This window comes from Drosophila kikkawai, chromosome 2L, assembly GCF_030179895.1.
Source record: "Drosophila kikkawai strain 14028-0561.14 chromosome 2L, DkikHiC1v2, whole genome shotgun sequence".
Lineage (NCBI taxonomy): Eukaryota > Metazoa > Arthropoda > Insecta > Diptera > Drosophilidae > Drosophila > Drosophila kikkawai.
Genome location: NC_091728.1, coordinates 19,651,115 through 19,671,259, shown reverse-complemented (window position 1 = coordinate 19,671,259; position 20,145 = coordinate 19,651,115). Strand labels below are relative to the sequence as shown.

At 38.8% G+C, this 20,145-nt stretch overlaps 1 protein-coding gene across 2 annotated transcripts; it reads right to left on the bottom strand.

Annotated features, from left to right (window-relative positions):
• Positions 1 to 32: 32 nt before the first annotated feature.
• LOC108085260 (gamma-aminobutyric acid type B receptor subunit 1) lies at positions 33 to 19,447 on the bottom strand. 2 transcript variants are annotated; one of them, XM_017181810.3, is made up of 16 exons: positions 18,926 to 19,447; positions 10,926 to 11,180; positions 7,709 to 7,843; positions 7,394 to 7,564; positions 7,121 to 7,337; positions 6,891 to 7,056; positions 6,584 to 6,827; positions 6,369 to 6,518; positions 3,964 to 4,106; positions 3,773 to 3,896; positions 3,588 to 3,704; positions 3,320 to 3,527; positions 2,995 to 3,251; positions 2,801 to 2,938; positions 2,567 to 2,741; positions 33 to 2,056 (listed from the first exon to the last, which is right to left on the bottom strand). In XM_017181810.3, the coding sequence occupies exons 2-16, from the start codon at positions 11,175 to 11,177 to the stop codon at positions 2,034 to 2,036; spliced, it is 2,520 nt and encodes an 839-aa protein (XP_017037299.1). In that variant the 5' UTR covers positions 11,178 to 11,180; positions 18,926 to 19,447; the 3' UTR covers positions 33 to 2,033. The 2 variants fall into 2 exon arrangements, with proteins under 2 accessions (XP_017037299.1, XP_070145148.1); XM_070289047.1 differs by lacking the exons at positions 6,369 to 6,518; positions 6,584 to 6,827; positions 6,891 to 7,056; ... (3 more) ...; positions 10,926 to 11,180; positions 18,926 to 19,447 and adding an exon at positions 4,439 to 6,328.
• Positions 19,448 to 20,145: the final 698 nt, after the last annotated feature.

Genomic DNA, 20,145 nt, shown 5'->3' with positions numbered 1-20,145 from the left:
AAACTTCATTTTGTTTTGTTTTCCTTTTTTTTTTATTCAGTAAAATTCTCATTTATTCCGTTTTATTAAACTTTAAGTTAATTCGTTAATGTTACATTCATAAGAACATATCGAGTTTTTCTTTACTTTGACCTTTTGTTTTTCCTGCATATTGCTACCATTTTTGTGTTCTCTTTTAATTTGTCACTAACAGTAGATTTGGTTTTCTTCTCTGTTTCGGTTTTTATTTGAAATAAACTTGGATTTATTTTACGTTTGCTCTTTCTATTTACTAGTATTTATACAACAATTAGCTTGGCTAAAGTGTGTCTTAATTTACTAAAAGTTCTTCTTTGGGTTGTGATTCAAAGCAAGTTGTTAATTCGGATTTCAAAAACAAGTTATTTGCATTTATTCGATCGGTTTGTGTTTGCAGTTGCCTTTGTGGTTGAATGTTGTGTCCTGGAGGAGCCGCAGCTAAATGCTCTATATACAATATACATGATCGAGATTTACGACTACCCTAACAGCGCTGCTATATGTATTTATGTATATGAAATACAATCCAATTAAACTACAAATTCCAACGATCCTTAACAAATATCAATGTACTAGAGATGTTCTTTGTCATGTGTAAATTTCATATACATATATTTTGTAATATTTGTTTATCGCGTGTATAGTTTTCATTTGTTTACTTTCTTCTCCTTTTATTCAAAGGCTTAGATTTTAAAGTCTTTCATTTCGTAGGAATTTGATGTTGTCCATGTATGTTCTTATAGCACTTTCTGAGATGGATTTATGTTCTTTTTGTGATGTTTTAATATATTTTTGTTTGTTTTCTATTCAAATGAAGTGTGATACAAAGGATCGAATTTGTTAAGGGTGAGTGAGTAAGTGAGAATATGCAAGTGACAGGATTCATCATATTTTTCAATAGGTTTCAGTTTTTTGCTTTAGTTCAAATAAAGTCAATTCCTATATAACGACGCGCTGAATTATGTTCGGTTTCTCCATTCCTCATTTTCCGTGTATAATATATATACTTTATAAATGCGATTTTAGAACTTACAGTACGTTCAAAAATGTATCATTACATTTAATTTAATTCGTCTATAAATAACAGTACATAAAAATTAAAACGTTTCTTGAGCCGCGACCCACCCACAGTATAATATTAACGGTTTATGCTACACTAGTCTATGCTACATGTATACATATCCTTTCAATATCTACGATTTGCTATACCTCCCATTCAATTTGTGCTATGTACGATTTGCAGTAATGTAAACTATTAAAACTTTTGTTGTTGAGTGCACATTTACACGTTACACATGGATCTATACAAAGTGCCTAAAGCTAACTTAGCTATTAGGAACCAAGCCGAATCCCTTGCTGAGAAGGACCGAGATACGCGGCTTGATTCCCGGAGTCTAGGAGTTTGGTTTGTATTGCGACCTGGCTTAAAAAACACTCGTGAAACATATATTTTTAGGATCAGGAAAGGCCGCCATCTTGGAAAAGTTGTATCTGTGTGTGCTTGCTGTGTTTTTATCTATGCGTATAAATAGTATAAAGAGCTCTAGGAGACAGCACTGAGCAAAAAAGGTTCAAACTTAAAATTCGCCTAAAACAAAATACAGTATTTTCTAAGAAACACACAAATATACATATTCTTCCCGTGTTGCGTCTAAAAATGATTAACTTTAGGTTTCTTAGGTATTCTATTGACTTCCTACAATATTGGGTTTCATCCTTTCAACATTTAAGCCTAAACAATTTTCTTTTAGTTTAGATGCTAATGCTGGATTTCATTCAAGTTAAAAGTATTTTGTGTTTAATATTAATTCTAAATACATTTAAGGTACAATACATATTTCATTATGCTACAAAATTGCTGCTACTAATTCACTTTTAGCTCAGCTTAAAGTTGATACAAAGTTTATTAAGTACGTTTCTTTATTAAATCTTCTATTTTCGTTAGCATCCTTATTCGCATTTCACATTTTTTCATTATAATTCACCTATCACGCAAAGGAAATTGACAAGTTTTTTCATGTACGATGCTCATGAGTATCTGAAAAATAAATACAATTTTAAGTAATTTAATGTCACTTTAAAATAAATAAAAATTAAGGTGATAGGTAAGTGCTGTGCTAACAAAATACTTTAGTGTATAGAGAGTGCAGATGGTGGTATTACAAATGTTGATTTCACCTGGATTGTATTCATTTTTGTGTTTATTATTAAGTTTCATTTATGAAAACAAGGTGTATTGTGTGTATATGGTTTTTAAAAGTGTCAAAATTCAGACAAAATATTATAAAACGTGCAGTGTTTTAAAGATTTGTATTGCATACAGTGTCTTGTTTTAAAAATCAATAACATCATAAACCAACAACCTTGGAACTCCGTTTTATTCCTAATCAATTGTGTCAATGCCCACGAAAATAGCTAAAATTTCTAATTAAACAATTGAGAACAATACGATTATGAACAACAAGCCAAAGCAAATATACTAATATCAGTACCACATGCAACTGGCTAATGATTGGATTCGCAACTAGGCTGGGAACCAGGTACTCACCTTGTGTGATTGCGAGTGTGGCAGCGGGCGTGCCATGTGCGGATGTGTTGATGAGGGCACCGGGCTGTGAAGTTGTCGCGGCGGAGGCGGCACCAGTTGCGCCATTCAGTTCTGTGCTCTTGGCGTCACCCCGCTCCACGAGGCGCTGTCGCAGGACGCGTATCTTTTCCTCTTTCTGAAAGTGGATAAACGGACTTTTTATGTACATCCCAGTACTCTAGTCCTTCGATTTACCTGTGTTATCAATCGTTGCAATTCCTCGTTTTCGGTAACCAGTTTCTGATAGCGTTCTTCATCCTCTTTCGATATGGCCGAGTCCGGATTGTATTTCGATTCAGCCTTATCCTTTGGATGTCTTATGACCTCAATGACCTGTAAGAATAAATGGAAGTAAGTACAAATTATATTCAATTAAGGACTGATCCTACCTTTGGCACAAATATCAGCAGCATGCTTAGGAAACAACAGAATATCACAGCTAGAGCAACAAAGGCGAAGGACGCGTCCTGTTGCGATGCAATGACCATGCCCACCGGAGCTGTTATCAGGCAGAGAACTACCACGTTATAGATGCTCATGCCCACATAACGTGAATCGTTTATCTGTTTCACTTTAATAGAGCGCGTCTCGTAGGCCAAAAAGAGACCAAACACCAGGATCAGGCCCTTGAAGCCATAAACAAGACCTGAAAAAAAAGTCCAGATAACTTTATATAAAGGAATTTCTTAATAACAAAATGAAATAGGTACGTACCCAACCACATTGAGTTGCGTTGACTTTCACAATGCTCAAGCTCTGGACGTATTTTAATATCATCAGTAGTAGATACTGGATCTTCGAGTGGGAATGTTTCGAGATAACGCTGCAGCGGATCAAAGATCTGCCATGAGAGTAATATCACTAAATCTATTGATAAGAGGCCCGAAACCATGGTGTATAGCTTCCAAGGTTCCACTTTTTTCTGCAAAACATTAACATTATTATATGCATAAATATATGATTTTATGAAATTCAAACAAACCTTTGGGTCAGTTTTTGCTTTTGTTGTAAACCGATGCACACGCCAGACCTTGCTGAACATAGCACCATATGCTAATGTAAAACCGGTGGATAGTAACCAAGCTCGAGCTTGACATATCTAAAGGGAAAAATTAAACAAATTAAATTATAAATAATATAAGGAGGTATTTAAAGTTAGTATATTACCTTGGGATATTCCTCTGGGCTGACAAAGCGCCCATCAATACCCAGTAGTATGACAGATATTAGACAGATGATAACACCGAACAACATGATTGTGTTGCAGACGGGATGCGATGACTGGATTACTCTGAAAACATAAAAAAAATCAAGTTACTGGTTGGATATCTTGAAAAAAAGAAAAGTTAATAATCTACCTTCTATGCTTATTCCAAATATTAAAGATGATCAGGGCGAAGGCAACGAAAATGCCGCAACTTGAGATGGTGCACATGCACACAAACAGTGGCAAGGACACTGTTCGCAGGACATGTGTGACAATTGTGCGATCTTGAGGAACCTAAAATAAATAAAACTCAGACTGTAATTATTCAATATTTTAAGGGATATCTAATACAACATTTATTTCTATTACAAAACCCCTTTTGATTCCTACAATGAATCATCATGATGTTTAAGGACATTCTCAGATATTTCCCCCTTTTGATCAGCTAGTAAGACCAAATAGAATGCAACTTGACCGTAATCCTCTTTCTCGTGATGGATATTATGAGCCCACAGCTTGCAGCTTACGTGGACTTGCTCATTTTCCTTTAGATTTTTGATCTCCAAAGCCACTATGCGATTCAGGTCCTCTGGGCCAAACAATGTCTTCCTTTTACCTGTACCTACCTCAGACACGATCGATTCTTCCTCAATATCGGTGTATTCAGTTTTGATTGCTGGCTCTGGATGAAACGCAATCTGGACATCCTTGTGCTGACCCGTACTGCAGGTGATCCATGTACGATTCTGCCGATCCACCTCCGATGTGCTGTTGTCCTGCAATAGGCTCTTCAAAGCCAAATATTCGTCGTTGCTGAGGTTGGTTCTTTTGAATACCTCATCAGCGTGGGTATACGGCTCCGTCTTAAAGCCAAGAACACGATTCACTTTGAGAAAGACACACGGCTGACCGCTGGCATAGCCAAACTTGTTGCTGGGAGTACAGGATCCGAAGCGCTCCATTTTCCCAGCATTTTCGTAGTCGTATTTCTGTAAAAGCCTCATTATGTCAGAGTACTTTACGGAGACATCCGAGTCATTGCGAGGATCGAAAGAGATTGTTCTGAGATTAGGGTGTCGTCCAACCGGAGCAACGTTCACAAACGGCTGAGCCATTTTGCCAATTGACCTGCCCTGGGGCTCGTCATTGGCAATGATATCGAACCAAGCCATGGAAAAAATTACAACAAATGTAATATATAACACGGCAAAGATAAGGGTTAAGAGCCAGTCACAAATCGGAGGAGGTTCATACCTTCTACGAAACTTGTAGAAGAGGCGACGGCATGTGTTCGTGCCCGGAAAATGATATTCACAGCCTGGGTAGTAAGTGCGACCGTCCCCTCTCTCATGGATCTTATATAGGTCTATCTCCGGCGGCGACTTCACAATGAGCTCGTCCACGTTGCTCCTTTTACTTTTAATTGTTTCCATAAAGCTAACATTCGTACCATCGTCAATGATCTTGTAAGGGTGGTCTACGTGGCTGCCTATATCTCTATACCTGTCGTTGAAATGCTTGTATGGCTCGGAAATAGGTGGCACCTTCACCTTTGGAAGGACTTTTGTGTTAACTCCTATCTCTCTGGCTTCGTTAAGGGTGGGTCCTATGTCTATGGGATGGTCATCGGATTCAACGGAGGGCTTCAGAGCTGAACGCTTTCGCGACTTTCTCAATTTCTTAGTGTTTTGTCCTACATCCCTCCGAGTTCCTTCATCACGATATATGCCGGGGTCTTCGGGCAATGAAATACGAGGGACCACTTTTTCGGGTCTTCTGCTAATTAGCGTGTTTACTCCTATACATCTTGTTTTCTTATTTCTTCTGCCGATTTTCACAAGTCGAATTCTGGGAACGGTCTGCGGATCTCCGGGGATCTCTGGGATGGACTCCTCTATTGGAAACTTCAATGGCTTGCTTCCACTCGCTACTATTTCTGTCTTCGGAGCATCAGTGTTTTCCTTTATTGTTTTTTTGCTTTGGTTAGGATCTGGAATTGGGATTTTAGCAGTTCTAAGACCTATTCCATGAAATTTTGTGATAATGCCCTTATGCCGGACTTGCGCCTTGTCCTTAACCATATCAATTTCAGCATCATCTTTGTGGAATTTGCTGGTTCCTGTTGTCTTGTGACCTTTGATTTCATCTATTGTCTGGTCCGGTTGGCGACTTTTTACGAATTCAGGATACAAGTTACGTTGCTCCTTGAGCTCCCTTAGTAATTTAACATCGGTTACTTCAATCAGTTCTGGATCTTGGCCTTTTATGGGGGCAGAACCTTGACTGTCCGAGATTTTTTCTTTCTCTTCCTCAGATGATCGTTCATAATTCATGTCAGGGTCGTCGATATTTTTTTTAGCCTTCCTAGCTTCCTTCCTCTTTTTGCGATCCTTGCTGTGATTAGGTTCAATGGCTCCTTCAGTGCCTGAATTGCCCCCATTTTCGGTATCATCACCTTTTTCTCCTTGATTATTATCCTTGTCAGACATTTTTCGTCTATCATATAACCCTTATTCGACTCGAATGATATAACAAAGCCCACTGATATATGCTCACCTTGCCGCCTATCCACTGTTCGGTATTCAGCCAGGATAGGTTATCCAACTGGGTGTCGTAGTAGCCCAACTTCTCGTACTTGCCATTTATCATCTGTTCGATTTGAGTGAGGGCAATACGATCGCCCTGAGAACTGAACGCCACCACACCCTGAGCAATGATAAAATAAGCAAATTAATATTTAATTTCATTCAGATTCTTTAGAATTTTCTTACCGATACACCCAGGAACTGGGTAGAGTTCATTGCAGCGTAGATTTCGTCGGCAATTTCTTTGTCCGTATAGGTGAAATCTCTCAGAGATTTCTTGCCAGTTGTCAAACGCTCCATGGTCTTGTTGAAAGCGAGTGCCACACTCCAAACCGCATCGTAGGCGAGCGGTGCCTCCTGATAGCCCTCGGGATAGCGGTCGTTATCGATGTCGTAGCCCTCGTCTGTTAAAGCCTGATTCAGTCGATGTCTGTGGATAAGTTGGGTATAAAATAATTGAATAAATTTATGCATTTTATATTAAAGTCATTACCGAAATTCCTCCGCAGTCATTCCGGATATTGTTGTCTGATTGTTCTGATTCCACATAAGAGCTTCAGTGGTTAAATGACCCTCGGCGGCTATCCGCATTTGCTCCACAGTGCAGGTGATGCCCTCCGCCTTCAGGTTGGCCTCGTACCAATTGTCTTCATACCAGCCTAGGTAAAAAAGTTGGTAGGGTAAGCTTGAGATTGGAATTCAAGTATTTTAAGTATACTTTACCTATGAAGAACCACACATGGGCTCTGCCATATAGCTGCTGTTTGTACATCTCACACAGAACCCGTCGGGCAGCCACGACGTAGAAGAGTCCCACAATGATGCGTGCATCCTGGCGTCGCAAATTGCGAACGGCGTCTGTTGGATCGGAAAGAAATGATTGTCTAGTTACGATTTCAACGCCAGCTTCCATGCATCGATTCTCGAGATCTTCTACGGTCTGAAATAATATTGAATATTAATGAAATGCTTTTGGGGGTACAGGGAATACCATACCGATATAAAGACTTCCTCGGCCTGTTGTAGGATGGCCACCCGGGACCAGCCAAACTTCTTCATCAGCTTGATGCGGGTGGGATTGTGCACCGTGGCCGAGGGATGGGTGCGGAACAGAGTGGGGAACCGCTTGCGATCCGACAGGGCTGGACTTGAGGCTCCATAGCATAGCTGCGAATGGAATAAAGCATTAGTAATGTTGCAGAACTGAAGCTTAGAGGTACCCCAAGACATTCCAAAATCTACGTAGACTCGGTTTCGTGTGTAGGAACTCAAATGTCCATGCTGGCCTCGTACTATGCAAATGCTACTCACCACAATTAGATTCCACATTTTGGCAGCCTCGGCCACAGTGGTGCAGACCGTACTGCATCCTGCCAGCAGCATGAGTTTCTGCGGTCTATTGTAGAGCAGATTGTACATTACGCTGGCGCCCAGCCCGGGCTCGCACTGCGGAAAGGGAAAGTAAATTATTATATATCAGAAGATGCCAAGAAAATTACGCTCTACGTCACTCGTCGATAAATATTCACACATAAGTGGGTGCCGCCTGATGACTGACCAAAGGTATTGATTATGTTGGCTGCTAAGCAGCGACATTAAAGGAGTTATTAATAGCATATTTCTTATAATTTATATCTTGGTGTTCATTGGAAAATGATTATCGAAATGATTTGTTTGTCATGTGTGGCAATTAGGTCATTATTTTGTTTTTTATGATCTACCATAAATTGTGGGAATCAATTTATTATAATTTTTTTATTCTTATAATAAAAAGGTTAATAGTTTATATATTTTTTCATAATTTTATATTTAGTAGAGACCTAAAACCTCCTTTAAATAGTCAAAAGAAGTTTTTGTTTTCGATCATTTCCACTCATTTTGGCGGGTATTGTTGGGGTCGATTATTACCATAACTTGCCTTTAGCTCCCTTCCTGGGCTAAAGTTTCGATTTACGTTCATGTTGACCATATAAATGATTCATTCATTCAGTTATTCATTCTCTCATTCATTCATTTACATGGAAACCTCGTTTTCGCTGTTTGTCGTTTCCTTTTGCCTTTTCGTTTCCCTTTCCTACCCACTCTCTCCTTGCTTCTGACGACACTTTTCATATTTCTTACGTGGTTTGCGTGTAAACAACCTTTCTAATTGTTTTTTCTTTCCCTTTCATGTCCAGTCCCTGTTCATGCATAAGTATTATCCTGCTCCTACTCCCCCACTTATTTATATCGAGGTGTGGGTGTTGTGGGGTCCTGAGGCATGTCGCATTATAAGCGGTCGCTCTAGTTAAATATTTCTTTTTCTATACACTTTCGATGTAGTGTAAAGAAAGAGGGAAACACATTTTAAGTTAAGACAATTCATAAACTTTACAAATTAAATTATTTATCAAACTAATTCTTTGTTATTTTTTATACATTTTAAGATCTATTCAAGTTTATTACCTTAAGATATACTTTAAAGCCTAAAAATTTATATATTGCCAAGTTTATGCTGTGTTTTTTATAAGTTATTAAATACGAGAGATTAAAATTATATCTTTTAATGCGAAAAACAAATATACTTAGTTTATATATAGTCAGCTGTTAATTAATAAATAAAGAGAACAAATTTATTCAGTAAGTAAAAGCTATTACCTTCTAGTTTATTTATTATTAACCACACCATAGCTTTCTTTCTGTTTATGATAAGCTTCAAGTATTTTTTACTAAAACGCTTAGTAAATTTAAAACTTCAAAGTTACAAATTGAAATTAAAAAATGGCTTATTTTAATTTAAATTAAAAGTGAGATCTTTGCTTGATCTTATAGATTAAAAGGGCATTTGTTAGTTCAGTTTTTAAAGTCCAACATTATCTGAATTGTTTATATTTTTTTGTTCTCTTCTCTGCGCCTCTGTGCAGGCTTCTTTAGGACATTTCACACATCAAAGTAGGTCAAGCAAAAGGCAGCGGCGAAGGCAAACGCAAAAGCAAACATTGCGTGCGACCTTTGCCGCTTGTCGCTTGCCATCTGACATGGATGTGGGTGTGGGTGCTGGAGATGGCAACTAATTATGCAGAATTTAACGGAAGCTGTTTGCCTAAGCCACAAACATAACGCGCCCGACTCGGCTCAGTCCAGCGAAGCGAACTGAACTGAACCGAACTAACCAGGACGGAGGAGCGGAGCAGACATGGACATGGAACAGAGATGAATCCACCTCCAGCTCTCACCGTCTTCTTCCCTTATCTGTATGTCCGCATCTTCCCAGTGAATGGATATGGATGTGGATGTGGATGTGGATGCGAGTGTGGCCTAGGATATGTATAGTGTATAGTGTCTGTCCCTCCTGGCAGCCTTGAATAAAAATAACTCAAATGATGAGCTACGGCTGGGCCGGGGCAAAGTGACCTCATTCAAAACTCAAAACAAGTAGTTAAGCTTTCGCTCACTTAAAACTAATGAGGTTCGCGCTTATAAATAGGCAGGGCAGAAGCGGCCCCCGAAACCTCAACCGAAACCAAAGCCAAAGTAGTCGAAACCGCAACAACTGTACCGCAGATCCTTAAAATGGAAAACACACATAAATGAGGAAAATATGAAAATAAATAAAAAATATTACATAAAGTGAAGCGCCGAGGGGCATTGATAGCGCCCAGTTAGCTGGGCTGTGCGAGTTGGGAGAACTCTAAAATGGGGCCTGTTACTGGCCATTTATCATGATGTATGCCCTTCGAAATGGCGGGAAGTTTATAAATAGTGACTGCCCTATTAGCTATTGTTTTATTTTTACATATATAAACATATTTTCAATGAGATAATGTCACGCTTTTAAATATATAAGTTCTAACTGGAGTAAATAAAATTAAAATATGTCAAGCAATTGATTTTTGTGTTAAATTTAAGAGGTATATATATATATTTATTACAAAATAATGCGATCTTACGAATATATTTTTACATTTTATCAAGAACCACAAATCCCTTTTAAGACCTTCTTATGAACCTAAATCCTAAACAGGTATTTACCCTTGTAATTTACATATAATATTGGTTAACACACTAAATTCCTACTACAAATCACAGGCAATTAGGTCAAGACTACCAGTATATGTAACTACTTTTCGCAATTGTGAGTTTGTCCTAATTGAATCTCAATTTCAATTTATGTTCGGTCTTAGGCTAAGAAACTAACAAACAGTTGACTTGGCACAGTATTTACTGAGTAGAAAATACGGTTACAAATAATACCCTTCATTGCGAACCATAGTAAAACTGTTTGGCAACTGTTAAAAGGTCGCCCCGTATCCCCGCCCGTCCCCTGGAGAAATATGCTAATGAATGCCAGCGCTCAGCCAGCCAGACTCATACTCGTTTGTAGCGGCACTCCAGTCATCAGTGAACAGAAACAAAAACGAAACAAAATAAGTGGCACCCTAGGGTGTGTGACAGAGCGCCAGAGGACTGGAGAGACGTCCCAGGACTCGGTATGGGGACCTGGACTATAAGTAGGGCTTACTCTAGGCAGGACTCGCGCTACACTCACCTCGCTGTCGTTACTGTGCAGGATGAGCTTGAAGCCCGGGAGCAGGTTCGTCTGCTTGTTGACATCATCCAACGCCAGTCTTGCGGCCGGCATGCATGCCTGCCCGCCCTGCCATCCTCCCTTGCCGGCTATCGGAAAGATGCCGCCGATGTGCAGCTCATCGGGCCTCCCGGCCTCGCCCCCCTCCAGGTGCGGCGAGGCGATCAAACAAAGCAAAAATATCCAAAACGTAACAGCACCATCACTTGTCATATCCTGCAACGGGAATCAAGAGAAACAAGAGCGCAGAGTCAGAATCATAATCAGAACGCGAGCCAGAAATTTGATTATCGAAATGGCGAGCGCACAAAGTACAAATCGAGGTAAACCCATACAAATAAACATACAAAATACATATAAATAGACACAGAAATATAGGAGTGTCCTCCCAAAAGGAAAAGGCCAAGGAAAGCGCCGAAAGCGGCATGGGAAAATGAATCCGAGCTGAGGCAAAGCGAGCGTCAAGCTTCGTTTTATGGGCCACAGCAGTTTTTATGACAACTTGGGCAAACGTAAGCGATTTATACACTTTGCTGTGTTCCTTGAGGATTCGGTATACTGGATAGGATGCTGCATTTGGGGTTCTAATTTATGAAATGAAATTAAATATGGCAAAGAATTAGTCGGTTTAATTGGAAGTTTAATTAATTTTAATATTACTGATTTTGTAATAATATATAAATACTTTTCAACTAGGGATGTATAGGAGAGTACTTTACTACGATATGAAAAATATTAGTTTCATATTTTAAATAAATATTTTAAATTTTAATCAAAATGCTTTCATAGGAAATTTAGGTTTTGTTAACATCCTGCGATATCTATTTTTAATTTAAATTTAATGATCTTTTTAATTTAGAAATTCGGTTATTGATTTAAAAAAACTCTTTAAAAAATGATTTAATTTTAGGAATGGTTTTCTGTATCTCACAAGATATAGCCTTTAGATATATATTTTGCGCTTTATTTTATACAAAATGAAAAAGAGGTAAAATATCTTGAGAGCTACTAAACGTGGCTTTGTTGTCCATAAAATGTTTAGTAAATTTTTTAAGGAAGCGCCAAATCGTCTCGAGTTTACAATTTGAGAATTGAGATTAACTTTTCTGATGTTAAATTATGATTTTGGGTTAATATCTAATGAACTTTTCTGGCTTATGTTCATATTTTGATTTAAAAAGTTCCGCCATAAAAATACTTATCAAGTTTATAAATTTAAAAATATCATATTACTCAAAGTCATTAACTATAATCCACTTTGTGCAATGTGCATAATAACTTGGTGGTTGTATTTTCATAAGCAAACGATTCCATTCTGCCTTTCAGCTGGATTTAAACTGTAAGCATACTTTCTGTAGCATACTTTTTGGGGGGATATGTTTTGGTTTTGTTGCTTAATGCGGGATTAGGCTTGGGGATTTGCCTTCATTTGTTCATATATGTCGGCGAGTTGCTTGCTAAGTGCAAATTTGGAAAGCTTGTTGCTATGGCAACAGAGTTATTCGGCATGCTCAGGTATTGGTAGCCCTGTAGGTGTCGCTGGCGCGCAGGCGCAATGACAGTTGAGTCGGTAACAGGAGTGTTACTGAGTGAGGTCTGTTCGTCTGTCGCAACAATAGGAGAGAATGAGAGAGACAGCTTGAGATTGTCTAGGAATGACATCTGAGTGAAAAGTAAGAAAAGGTGAAAGGGCCACAGGAAAAGTGGCGTGATGACAGATTCGATTTGACTGCGCAGGCGAACAGAACTCGCTGCTCGACTACGGTTAAATTAAATAACGGTTATCTCCGACATCAGAAGTGGGATTCACCATAGCCTCGCGGGCATTCTGATAAAGTGATTTTCGGTCGATATTAAATTCAGTGGCGCATCGAAGGCTTGCGCAGCCGCGTGGTGCGAGACACCGGAGTCGTGATAGGCAGTCAAATGCACTGGTCGCGTGTTGAGCCGGACGGTTGCAAGTGTCATCAGTGTCGGCCAGAAAATTTGGGGAAGAATGGAAGACAACAACAACAGCACACTGGCGGAACTGCGGCTGAAGTGCGGAGAGCTGGAGTGACGCACTTCAGGCGTGATAACGGTGGTCACATTGCATCTGTGTGCACGAGATGGGTATCAGCGGCTGCGAGCGGCAGCATCAGCTGCATGTAGAAGCGAGTTGATTTGTGTGATTCAACAGTGACAGTATCGGGTGAGCCCTTTCCAATTATTCTTTGATTTGGGAGCTGAATTGGCTAAAAGATGGGAATAGAGATGTGTTTGATTGCAGTGTTGTTTGCACATCTGCCTTCCCATTGGCGAGCCCTGTGCTACGATAGGTTGTGCTTAGACTATCGGAAGCAATATTCGAAAATGGTTTCGGACAGTGGCCTTTGCCGCTTATGTCAGACCCTGTGAAGGAAAAATGTTTCTGTTGAAAAATAATTAATTTAAAAAAATTACGAGTTGCCGTCTGTTTGGTCTGCCGTGCCGTTTGGTTTGAAGAGTGCATCTTCTACCTTCATCATGCAATTGTTAAGGCGTTTGGAATTTATCATGATTATTTGCGATAGTTTACATAGATGACGTGTTAATCATGGCAAACTCGGAAGAAAAGGCTTTCCGAAGGCTGAAGGTTTTATTAAATGTGTTGACTGTACCAGAGTTGCCATTTAACGTTACCAAATGTGGGTTTCTTGAACCTACTACGCAGTATCTGAGCTATGAGGTGTGCGGTGGAGAAATCAGACCCAATTCCTAGAAAATCCTTACGTTAAAGGTCCGTCCTTTTAATCGGTGCAATTAAGTGACCGTCGTAAGACCATTTATTGAATTGGCGTCTTATCTTCAAAAACGTGTGCCTCGACTTTCTCAGATCATGAGACAGATTCTTCGGCTTCAAGTATCTTCCAGTGAAATGACGATTTTTAGAGATTGGAACGAACGTTTTTAATATTATTACAAGTGAGCCTGTAATCGTTATTTGTTGGTTCGCAACATTCGATAAAATTTAAAAAAAGATGTAAGCTCTTGTGGATATTGTGCAATGCTAATACACTTAATTAATGGAGACACTTATGTTAGTGGAGTGTATGGGTAGAACTATATACGATGTGGAGTTCAAATGGCATTTATATGAATTGGAAATATTGGCTGGCGTACAATTATTCTAACATTGTGGTATTATTTGCTCAAATGAGAGTTCGTAGTCTATACCTATTATAGAGGAAGAGAAAGCGCAAGGCAAATGTGGAATTCTTTTTGTGTTCAGAATTCACGTGACTGATTTCAACTCCGATAAATAAAAATAAAGTGACAGAAAAACGTCTGAACTTAGAATAGAAATCTCAAATGACCGACTGATCAACATCAGGATTCAGGATTTATTGATATAGTTTATAAACAACTAAAGATAATTGAAATTAAATTGATTTACGAAAAGGGGTTTTGAAAAATACAGAGAGGTGTGAGGCAATGTTGTCTGCCAGTAGTGTCCCTAAAATTTGATTAATTATTAATCAATGTTATAAATCCGTTATGTATTTGGGTTGGAAAAAATAGACTCAGCAAGATTTATCAATATTGTTGGAAATGACTAAGTTTAAAGATTGTTGAAAGTTGTATCATGTGTAAAGTTTTAAAGTAGTCATCTGGCTGGATACCAGGACCGCAGAGGTGATGGCAAGATGCTCTTGGCGGGGTGCAACTTGCGGCGAACTGCACAGTTAGTAGTGCAACCAATGCAAGCCCTTAAGAGATGCCAATCGGACCCACCCTTTGGGCTTGATACCACCACATGACACAGAGAAAAGTATAAAGAAAGGGAAATTTAAAGTTACGTTATGCTGGTTCGGAAGAGCACTAATTTTGATAGGGCAAGATTAATTTAAAATGAAAAATGAAAATGGAAAATATGTTAAGAATGAGAGAGAAAAGAGAAAGAAATGAAGATGGAAAATGAAAATGAAGATCGGCACCAAACAGAGTTTATAGAAAAGCTTGATGGTGGCTGATATGTTTTGAGATATCTGTCAAGTAAGCGAACTTTTATAAGTATGCGCATGAGTTTTTGAGGGCATAGCCAAATAGACAAAATAAGCAATGACGTTGATTGATTAAAGATTAAAGTTGATTAAAGATTTAGACGACTCAAGTGGAGATGCGTCTGATTCCCATGTGGGGAATGATGATATGGATGGCACGGTTGATGCCTTGGAATCCCAAGAGGGGATATAAAGACCGCACCATAACAGAAGGAATTGTTATGGCGGGGGTCAGTGGAGACCGCACCATAACAGAAGGAATTGTTATGGCGGGGGTCAGTGGAGACCGCACCATAACAGAAGGAATTGTTATGGCGGGGGTCAGTATGTGGGTGTAAAAGGAAATACACCAGTTGATAAAGCTATGTAATTAGAGAAGTCTGAATTGTAAATTATGATTAAAATGAAGATGTAATTTGTTATGTTATCATGAAACCAAGATGCTTATTTTGTCTAAATGCCTCAATACTTATGTTTAGAAAATTAATGAAATGTTTGTTGACAATAAAATGTAACGAGTACCGAAATTTTAGAATACTGTGATTTAAAGTTAACACACGAGGACGTGTGATTTGTCAGGAAGGCCGTGTCGGATCACATGAAACAGGGCCTACTTTATTCCTATGGTCAGAATATGTGAAGCGGAGCCTTTTGAAATACGAAAAGAGCTTGTACTCTATGGTTTCGAAAGGTTATCCTGCCAAACTAACATTTGAAGACACTAGAAGTGTAAGCGAGAGATCGCCGACTGAGGCACTCGTTGGTGGAATCATTTATAAGGCTGTGAGGGTCCAGAGAGACCGTGACGCAAGAGGTGCGTGTGAGCGTTGCAAAGTGTGCAGCAAGAGCCTGTATAAATTGATGAAGAGATGTTGAGTAAGAGTTGTGGTACGAGCAGAGAAAGAAGATACAGATTTGGTACGAGAAGAGAATGAAGTGGCGAGAAGAAATAAAAGTAAAGCTTATTTGACATGAATAAAACAGATAAAATGAAATGTTAAGTTGAGACCAAAGAGAGAAAAAAGAGAGAATGATAAATGACAGTTATGTTTAGAGCTATTAGAAGACACGTCACGCGAGGACGCGTGAATTGTCAGGATGGCCGTGTCGGCGAGTTGCTTGCTAAGTGCAAATTTGGAAAGCTTGTTGCTATGGCAACAGAGTTATTCGGCATGCTCAGGTATTGGTAGCCCTGTAGGTGTCGCTGGCGCGCAGGCGCAATGACAGTTGAGTCGGTAACAGGAGTGTTACTGAGTGAGGTCTGTTCGTCTGTCGCAACAATAGGAGAGAATGAGAGAGACAGCTTGAGATTGTCTAGGAATGACATCTGAGTGAAAAGTAAGAAAAGGTGAAAGGGCCACAGGAAAAGTGGCGTGATGACAGATTCGATTTGACTGCGCAGGCGAACAGAACTCGCTGCTCGACTACGGTTAAATTAAATAACGGTTATCTCCGACATATACATATGTATGCGTATAGCGTTTTAAAGGTTTAAGAGCTTCAGCGAAAGCTCGCTTTGTGTTTGTCTTAATATATGCAAATATTTCTTCTAAGGAGAAAAACCAACGAACTTGGCACAGAATGAAACAGCATTATCATAATTTCAATACATCTAATGACGTTTTGTATAACTTATTTTATATACTGTTTGTAGGGTATATATTCTTTTAGATTTTATGGCCTCACACACAATTCCTTGCCAATAAATATTTATGGCAAAATAAAAGATAATAATCAATAGATGTCCTTTTTTTACTTAACAAACCCAAAAAGTAAATTGATTCCAGTTTCTAATTAAATTTAATAATACATAAGATCGAATTCAATTCAATCTGACATTTGAATTCATTCAAAGAATTGTATTTTAATTAAACAAATCCACTTGAAAGGCAAACGCTTACGGTGGCAATGAAGCCGATTCGCCACTAATCCCAGCTAATAATAGTTATCGGAATCCACATGAAGCCAAATCAAATCTGCAACAAATTCAATTGTGTGCCGACCAAATTGAACTTGGATTTAATAGTAATTGTCTCTCTGCCTCCACCTCACCCATGGCTTTATTCTTTTTATTGGCCAACCCCCCGCCTGCCTGTGTGGCTTCTATGTAAGTTTTGATTTTGGAAGCTTTGAGACTTTGTTTCAATTGAGATTTGTCGGTAATAAATAAATAAATAAGCAGTTTCTATTTATTCGCCGTTGTCCTCAACTTTTCAGTTGTTCTTTCTATTTTTTTTTTGTTTGTGCCAGGCAAGGGCATTTTGCGCTTCGGCGCCTGAGTTTTATGGCATTTACTTGGCGGCAACCCCCGCCTCGTGTGTCCGCAGCCCCTCTGGCAGTGTTCTAAACTCCTGTCACCGAATTTTTTGCCATGTATGAGATAGGAAAAACGTTTGTGTAGCGGGGAAAGGCCTCTTTATCGCCCTCGGTGTGTTCCTGCGTGTGCTTGCTGGATACATAGGTACACGTATGTATTTAGTACATAAAGTACTGGCACGCATGTGATATGTGCTTTCAAATATGAATATAAAAGCACTCTTTTTACTGACACGTTTCACTATTAATTGGGGTTCGTAAGCGGATTCCTTGAATGCAACATTTAATTGCAAACACTTTTCTAAAGAGCTTTGACATACAGCATTTCTTTTATTAGTGCTTTATGCTTTTATGGCTTATATACTACATAGTTCTATGCTGGCCTAATTTGCATGGCAGGAGTGTAATCTTTTAATTACCACACCTAATGAATTAAAAACAGAATAAAAAACAAAAAGTAATAAAAGCAGCGTAGTTGAAATTTAAATTTCAAAGGCTGACAAAAAGAAAACACACTCATACACTGAGGCGAAGGACTTTCGTTTTGCTTTGCTCGAATTTGATGTATGAGTCATGACTTTCAAGTGGTCAGGCTTCGAGCCTTAAGGGTTTAAGGTGTACTTAAATATATTTTATATAATTTAAAATCATATTATTAAATATTATAAATATATAAAATGAGCTTTGCTGCTTAGAAAATTAATTTGCAATTTATTTGAAATATTTTATTTAGTTTTTTTAATATTTCAAAAAATATTTCAATATTTTTATGTATTTTAAAATCATATTATTGAATATAATAAATATCTAAAATGCGCTTTGCTGCTTAGAAGTTTAGTTTGCAATTAATTTTAAATATTTCATTTAGGTTTTTCAATATTTTGACCTAATTTACGATTTTATTAAGTTTTAAAACGCGATTTAAACGCAAATTACAATTATAATTAGCCACATATCATAGACACCATTTAAAGAAAAATTCACATATTTTAATCGTACATTTTTATCCCATAGATATATATATATATATTTTTATAATTATAATCATATAATTTCCTCTTTGATTAGATAATAAGTACTTCTTCGCTGCTTTTCTGATTCAGGATATACTGGCCTATTGACTAAATGCAAAACGGTAGACAGGAGGCGGCATACATAAATCTATATAGCCACAAAAGACACCGCAGCCACTCGAAAATTGTTTGCCAGTTAATCTCACTGAGGCGTTAATCCTGGCAGTGAGAGCGCGAGCAACGGCGAGGTAAGTGGTCCTGTGGGTTGGGGTGGCTAAGGTGTGGTTGGAGATTTTGCGAGTTGACACTGCCTGCCTGGTAAAGGGGATGGGGTACGGGAAGTGGAAAGGTAAGTGGGTGGGGGCATCCTAGCTTCCTAGTGACCTAGTTTACACACTCAACAAACACACAAAAAATACGCACACACCGCGCGCGCGTTTCATCGGTGACGACGACGGCGGCACACACTCACAACATTAATTACGGTGAGGATTCTGCACGAAATGCGACAAATGCTTCACTTGGCTGCCTCCTTCACCACCGACCCTTCCTCCGCCGCTCTCCCTTTTGGATCACTCTCCAGCCCCGCCTAGGTTTACACTTCACTTACTTTGCGTATTTGCCGTTTAAAAATGTGATGCGATTTTTGTGGTGGCGGCTGTTGTTGTTGCTCCTACTGCTGCTGCTGCTCCTGCTCCTGCTGCTGCTACCTTCGTTGTCTCTTTTGCTGCTGCTGCTTCTTTTTCTCGGTCTCGGTTTGGGCCTTCTTTTTTGCCGTTGCCTTTGTCTTTGTCTGCTCCTTTGCTCCTTTGGCCGGTGCTTCAATTGTTTCATAAGACGCCAAGTTCTATTTCTGAGAGATGGGACGCAGGGATTTCGAAAGGGGTTCAAGGGGGCCAATTCAAAGCTTGTTGTTGCTCCAGCTGCTGTTGCTGTCGTTGTTGCTGTTGCTGTTGCTGCTATTATCGCTGTTGCGGCGGCGTTGTTCAAACATAATTTGATGACTGCGCATTACAATCGATAATCCCATGCACAAATGCAGCTCAGCGCATTGCCATTGGCTTAAATCCATTTTAATGAAAGCGGATCCTGATAATATTCCGTAATCCCCAAATTATGGTTATTGCAATTCCAATGCTGTCGCAGCAGCTATTTTTGCTGCTATGGTTGTTGTAGTTTTTGTAATTGATCCACAATAAAAAAAAAACATAAAAAATTTAACAAAAAAAAAAAATAATAATAATAAGAAAACGAAGAAGTAAACGAAGCTGAGACAGGAGGGGCGTGAGCTTTTTGGCCAAGCTTAAATTATTATCAACTCTCTGTTTGAGTTTGGCCTTTGCCTGCGGTTTGCTTAACAAATTATTCGCTTCTCCTTCTCGTATATATTCCTTAAATGGTTACTATTTCATTTAATTTTATTATATCGCTTGGGATTGGCAACTTTTCGTGCAATTTCTTATCAAGCGAAGGAGAGTAGGCTTCTTGCTTTGATGGCCATGAATTATTAATGTATTGGGTTTTATTTTTGACTTGATTTCAGGCCTTAACACACACACACACACACACACACTTCACTCTACTCAATTCCCGCACTTTAATTCCGTTAAACACTCTCGGTTGTGATTTATTCAAATCTTTTCATCTTCCTTTGAGGTATTATTTTATGCACAAAGTGGAGTTTTTTTTTTGTGTGTCTATTTTTTGTAGAGACTTTTTCGCATTGTATTTCGGGGATGAGATGCGATTGGATCCTTCTGTGTTCGTTGTGTTCCACATGTATCCGACGACTGGAACTCCATGACTGACATTTACATTTTCGCAGTGCCA